At 63.5% G+C, this 6,089-nt stretch overlaps 1 protein-coding gene across 1 annotated transcript; it reads left to right on the forward strand.

Annotated features, from left to right (window-relative positions):
• Positions 1-1,640: 1,640 nt before the first annotated feature.
• On the forward strand, positions 1,641-5,451 carry C14H19orf25 (chromosome 14 C19orf25 homolog). Its single transcript, XM_045800181.2, has 3 exons — positions 1,641-1,772; positions 2,029-2,160; positions 3,692-5,451. The coding sequence occupies exons 2-3, from the start codon at positions 2,031-2,033 to the stop codon at positions 3,916-3,918; spliced, it is 357 nt and encodes a 118-aa protein (XP_045656137.1). The 5' UTR covers positions 1,641-1,772; positions 2,029-2,030; the 3' UTR covers positions 3,919-5,451.
• The last annotated feature ends 638 nt before the right edge of the window (positions 5,452-6,089 follow it).

Here is a 6,089-nt window from a genome sequence, read left to right on the forward strand (position 1 = left end):
CAGGGGCAGCCCACTGCGTTCCTAACTCCTCCTAAGTTCCTCTCCATCCTGTTGGGCAAATTTCTCTTTAACCCTGAAAACTCAAATGGCCATTTATGCTGCTCCTGCAGCCCGCAGGCAGGTCTAGGGGTTTGTGATAATTATGCTGCTTTTCCGCTCCCCGAGGGCCAAGGGTAGTAAGGAGGCCGAGGGAATTAGGGGCTGGAGGTACATTGCTTTCGATTACCCCGAGCTGGATTTCCCCACTCTTTGTCCGTGGAGGAGCCTGTTCAGGACGTGTCACACACGTGGACTCACACGCCGCAGGGCCCTCTGTGTCTGGTTCCCTCCCTGAGCGTCGGGGGCTCGATCCGGCCCCGGGCAGCGCGTGTGGGCGCCGCTCCTGCTGGCGGCCGAGGGATGGTGTATTGTGTTGATCCACTCACCCACGGAGCTGTGTCTACCTCTTGGCTGCTGTGAATGCTGCTGCTCAGAACGTGTGTGTCCGGGAGGGCCTGGCCTCCTCCTCGGAGTTCTGGTGGCCCCGTCTTTGCAACAGCGCTAAGTCTAGCGCCTGCTTCTCCAAACGTAGGATCCAGAGCGAGAGTTTCCCCACCTGGCACGTGGTAAGCGCCCAAAATGTGCCAGCCTGGGGCAGCCACTTTGGGATCCCAGCAGTTCTGTAAACCATTACACAGAGTTACCATCTGACCCAGCAATTCTGCTTCCAGAATGTACCCATGTACCCAAGAGAAACAAAAACACAGATCCACACAAAACCTGTACACACTGTTCCCAGCAGCATGACCCACGACAACCCAAATGTTGTTCATCTTGTGAATGGACCAACAAAGTGTGGTCCATGCACGCCCAGGAGTGTCCCTCGGCCGCGAGCAGGAACGAGGCGCCCACCCGCGCTGCCCCGGGGACGGACCCCGAGCCGCCGACGCTCAGGGAGCGAACCAGACACAGAAAGCCCCACGGCGTGAGTCCACGTGTGTGACACATCCAGAATGGGCTCCTCCAGGGACGGGAAGGGGACTTGCGGGGGCGGGGACTGGGGAGAGGCTGGCGAGTGACAGCTGATGGAGACATGGCTTCTTCTTGGGGAGATGGAATGTTCTGGAACTAGACTATGGTGATGGTTGTACATCTCTCTCTCTCTCTCCCCAAACCACCGAATTGTACACTTTAAACAGGTGGACTGTATGGTATGCAGATCACATGCAATAAAGCTGTTAAAAGGCACAAACCTCCCCCCTGCTCCCAGCCTGTCTTCCTACCCTTAGCTGCCAGGGGAGGCGCCCAGGCGGGAGGAGGTTTTAGGGACCAGAGGGGCGACCGTGATGGCATCTAGCAAGCGCGCAACGCCGACCTGCGTCCAGCATGCCTGGCAGCCAACCCGGAATTGGCACAGCCTCCACCCCTGCGTGGGCAGTAACTGTGTTCCCACGACAGCCCCGTGGGTTGTGCGTCCTGTCCCCTTTTGCCAGAAAACCGGGACTCGGTGTTTTGTGACGCAGCGAAGGAAGCTGGGACAGCACCCCACCCCATGCTCTTCCAGGACCCGCGAGCCAGGGAGGCTGAGGTCGCGTATTTCCTCGGTCTGATCTGACGGGACTGGGACCTTCGAGGGCGCGGCCCCTTTAAGAGGGGGCGTGGCCTCGCAGCGAGGGGCGGGCAGAAGCCAGAGAGGCAGGAAGTGCACGTCGCGTGCCTGGAGGTCGGGGCCGCCCTGCGACCGGAAGCGGAAGTGGGCTGTCAGCGGCGTTGGCCTCTGTACGCGCGCAAAGGTGAGGCTGTAGAGGCTCACGAGGCTTTCACAGGGAAACTGAGGCAGAGATGGAGCCGGGCGCCAAAACCCCTGGCCCCATGTTGTCGGTCGTTGGGAGAGCCAGAAGCGAAGAGAGCCCGAAGGGGCGGGGCGGGGCAGGCTTCCCCGGGAACGGGGCTCCGGCGGGTGTGTAGGAGTTCGCTGGGCGGGAGGAAGAGCCCAGGAAAAGGCCGAGAGGTGGACGCCCCTGTCAGCGCCCTTTTTTTCGCCTCCAGGGATGGGTTCCAAGGCCAAGAAGCGAGTGGTGCTGCCCACCCGCCCGGCGCCCCCCACGGTGGAGCAAATACTGGAGGACGTGCGGGGTGCGCCCCCCGACGACCCCGTTTTCACCGCCCTGGCCCTGGAAGGTACGAGCAGGGGAGGGACGACCCTGAGACCCCAGCGGCAAGGGGCGGGGGAGCACACCCGGCTGCAGTCCGAACAGCAGGGCGGGTGAAGCCGTGGGATTACAGGCGCGATCCTTACTGCTTCTGAGCTCGCTCTGCGCGCCTGTAAGGGAGGGGCGCACGGGTCGCCCCCACCTCCGGCCACATCCCGCTCGCCGCCTCTTCTCGTACAGCCAGGCAGCTAAGAAAGCGGTTTTCGGGGCGCCCGGCCGGCTCGGTCGGCGGAGCGTGGATCTGGATCTCGGGGTCGAGGGTTTGAGCCCCGCGCTAGGTGTGGAGATAAAGAAAAAAGAATGGATTTTTCGTTTTTCACCTGCGGGGGTGAGAATGCATGGTGACAAGGGAAGTGGCCGAAAGTTGGGGTCTCAGGGTTGGGAGGTCGCGTGGACGCCGAGCCGCGCCCCCAGCGTGCACGCCCAGCGGCCGCCTGGGAGGCGGACGGCAGAGGGGGCATTGGGACGGCCAGCCGTGCACAGCCGAAACATTTATGTCCGTCCTCTTGCGAGAAGCCTGCGTCCACCTGTGGTTCTGGAAGACGGAAGCACTGGGCACATAGTTCTCGGGTGACTTCTGTGTTCTGCTTGATGGGGTTCGTGTATTCATTCGTCAGACCTTCACGGAGACCGTGTTCTGTCCGCGCTGGCTGCTGTTCTGAGCACTGGGGCTAACAAAACGGCCGAAGTGCCCGCCCTCCGGTTACTCCAGTGGAAGAGACATTCACCTTAGTCTGGGAAACCAGAGATAAGAAGAAATGCTTTGGGAATTTTAAAAAAACTAATAGGAAAAGTTTGGTGCTTTGCTCCATGTGGCTGTAGTTCAGTTGCTCAAGAGCCACTCATGGCCGGTGGCTGGGTCTGTATCAGACCATCCGGAAAATTCTGTTGCACGGCGCAGCCCCAGGAGCATCCACCAGTGTTCCCAGGGATGGGAGATTGAGGCCCGGGCTGTGCGAGGGCCATGGAAGGGGAGCTCTTGCCTGCAACCACGTGTGTTGTGTGGCCTGTGTCCCTCCTTAGTCCCGACGAAGGTGATAAAGTGACTTGTAATCAAATCTCAGTGTCTGGGCCTGTTCCCACCCCGGGAACCAGGCAGGGTGGAGAGCATCTGGACACGTCTCTGGGCGGCCTGCAACGCTTGCTGTCTCAGTGCTGCGCTCCCCAGGCGTGTGCTGTTTTAGGAAGCAGGGCCATGTGGGAACGTGCCACCTCCCTGACTGTTGGATTTCACAAGGTTGCGTGGCCGGGGAGGAGGTTCGGGGAGGTGCGATGTGGCGTCTGGCTTCGAGAGTGGGGTGAGAGCCGGCCTGCTCTGTGGTTCCATCATGGGTTCGCTGCCCTTTGCAGGAGTGGAGGCCGATACCCAGGCAGGGCCTCAGGACACAGGAGCCAGGCCTCTGTGTGATCTGTCCCCTCTAGTGGCATGCTTTGCTGAGGGGATAAGCTGTGTCCTCTCCCTGCCCCTCCCTGACCCAGGCGCCGTGTCCCGTCCCCAGACTCCCCAGGCCTCTCCGGGAGGGCAGAGGACACGGAGGTGCAGCAGGAGCAGCTCTACCAGCAGAGCCGAGCCTACGTGGCCATGAATCAGCAGCTGCAGCGGGCGGGAGATGGGCTGAAGCAGAAGTGTGAGGAGCTGTGGCGAGCTGGTGAGGCGCTGGAACGTGATGTCGGCCAGGTGAAGCAGGTGGCGCTGCCAGGAGCCATGGCCGCCTCCTTGGGCTGAGTGGTCCGCCTGCTTGCCCGAGTACCTGCAGCCTGAGCAGGGCGCCCCCGGCTCCCCATGACCCCTGATCTGGCACAGCTTAGGCCCCTGGGTGCCCTGGTCTGGGTGTGCCCCAGTACCCAGAGAACCCCGGGACACAGCCAGGCATGGGCCCCTCCCTGGGGGTCAGGGCTGGGACGGTGTGGGTGCTGCTGACCCCGGGGCCGTGGAGCCCAGATTGGACGTCACATGGGGTCACCAACACCCGAGGGCCAGGCCGTCCACCCTCCTGTCCTTCCCTCTGGTGACCCTGCTTCCCCACATCATCCCTGTGGACTGAACTGGTGGGACCCACTTTGCTGCCTCTGCCCAAATCCGCCTGACCCACAGGGCCCCCGAGATTCCAGAAGAGGCCGGGGGTTCTGTTCCCTCCACCACAGTGGCCGTGGCTATGTGAGGAGCCGATGCCCGGCAGTGCCCGGATGTGAGATGGGGCCTCTGGTGGGTGCTGCCCCTGAGGACCCTGAGGACCCTGATCTAGGGTGTGGGCGCCCTCACCGGGCAGGTTCACGGTCGGGGTGCAGGACCGGCCTGTGGGTTGTGGGACTGCATCACAGGGGCTCCTGGCCTGGGCCCCATCAGGACAAGCTGGCCCGTCTCCCACGGAAGCCCTTGCTGGCTGCCTCCGTCCTGGCAAGCTTCGCCTGTGGGTCGGTGTGGGGGCCGTGGAACAGAAGCAGATCTTGAAAAGGGCTTTTCAGCCTAAAAGATAGACTTTTGGAAGGCCAGAGCAGCAGTGGGTGCCAGCGGCCTCACAGAAGCCAAGCTGCTTGCGAGTGTCCCCACGAGCCCCTCCGGTGACATCCGCTCTGGGCCTGGCCGCCTGCACAGTGCCTCCGTGAGCTGCCCTCTCCTGGGTCCCCGGGGGTCCAGAGCAGCACGGCGGGGCCTGACACCATGACCCCGAGCATCCCGGAGGTGTCTCCCTTTCCCTGAAGAAGGGGAGCCTGCTTAAGCCTGAGAGACCCCCAAAACTGGAAACCAGAAAGTAGGCCTGGGGGCACAAGTGTACGGAAAACACAGGCTTGGCTCCTGTTAGGGCAGTGGATGCCGAGACTGCCCTGTCCAGGGCCCCTTCACCCCTCAGCCCCCTTCCACAGCCACGAACAGCCCGCCCGTGGTGTGAGGAGCTTCCCCCCTCCCTGCTTGGCCCTGGTCTTCAGGGGCTGCCTGACTCCAGGGTGCTGTCTACTCTCCAGAGCGCCCCCCCCCCCACGTCAGCCTGGGGCACTCGCGTGGCCTCCCCGTGCTGCCGTCCTGGGGCCCAGGCCACGCCAGCTCTGCCTCCAGGGACCCACCCAAGGAGGACTTGTGAAAGCGTGTCTGAGTCGGCTTGCTCCTGGTGGAAGCCAGGCTCGGCGGTCTGCCTGCAGACCCCGGGCGGAGGCCCCTCCCAGCCCCCACCCCATCCGCGCCCACTTGGAAGGGGAGCCACAGGCAGTGGGGTGCGATTCGACAGCTGCATTTATTAAAGGTGCGTGTAAGATGCCTGGTTCCGCTGGACGCCGGCTTTGTGGCTCGTGGGGGCAGATGGGGCTGTATTTACACGTGTCCTGTAGCGCTGCAGAGACCGGGCAGAGACGCAAGGGGACAGGCCCAGACAACCGGGCTCGGGCTGGGGGTGCGTGGCCGCCAGCCGGGGGCAGCAGGGGTGAGGTAATGCCGTGCCAGCGGGTGTCGCCAAGTTCAGCACGTGGCTCGTAGTGGTGCCCATCCGACCAGGGCCCCGGGTCACAGGCTTAGGCTCCCAGGCGTTCCCTTTGGGCTCGCTCCGGGGGTGCTCCAGAGGCGGATGGGTCCCTTGCGGTCCCCCTGGCGGGTGGCTGGGTCCATCCCTCGGGTCTTGAGACCTTAGGCCTCCGGCTCCCGGCTCAGGTTGATTGTCGGTGACCGCCACCTGCTGCCGCCTCCAGGAACCCTGTACCAGGGCGCCTGCTGCCCGCCCAGGCTGGACAATGAGGTGCGGCTGTGCCCCCATGCGTGGGGGTGGGAAAGGCAAAAGTGGCTGCCGGGCGTGGACGGGGCGCGGGCTCCCAGTGTGCCGGCCGAGGTGGGGCTGCCCCTCTGGCCCTGCCTGTGGAGAGAATGCCTGAGGCCAGACGAGAGGCAGGCAGAGGGCAGCAGCGAGGGAA

The sequence above is a fragment of the Ursus americanus genome, chromosome 14 (genome assembly GCF_024610735.1).
Source record: "Ursus americanus isolate L20-20 chromosome 14, mUrsAme1.1.p, whole genome shotgun sequence".
Taxonomy (NCBI): Eukaryota; Metazoa; Chordata; class Mammalia; order Carnivora; family Ursidae; genus Ursus; species Ursus americanus.

Bases quoted from the DNA above. Each gene is read 5' to 3' on its own strand.
- C14H19orf25 (XM_045800181.2), top strand. From the start codon at position 2,031: ATGGGTTCCAAGGCCAAGAAGCGAGTGGTGCTGCCCACCCGCCCGGCG. The intron at 2,161-3,691 runs GTACGAGCAGGG...TCCCGTCCCCAG, and splicing joins CACCGCCCTGGCCCTGGAAG to ACTCCCCAGGCCTCTCCGGG.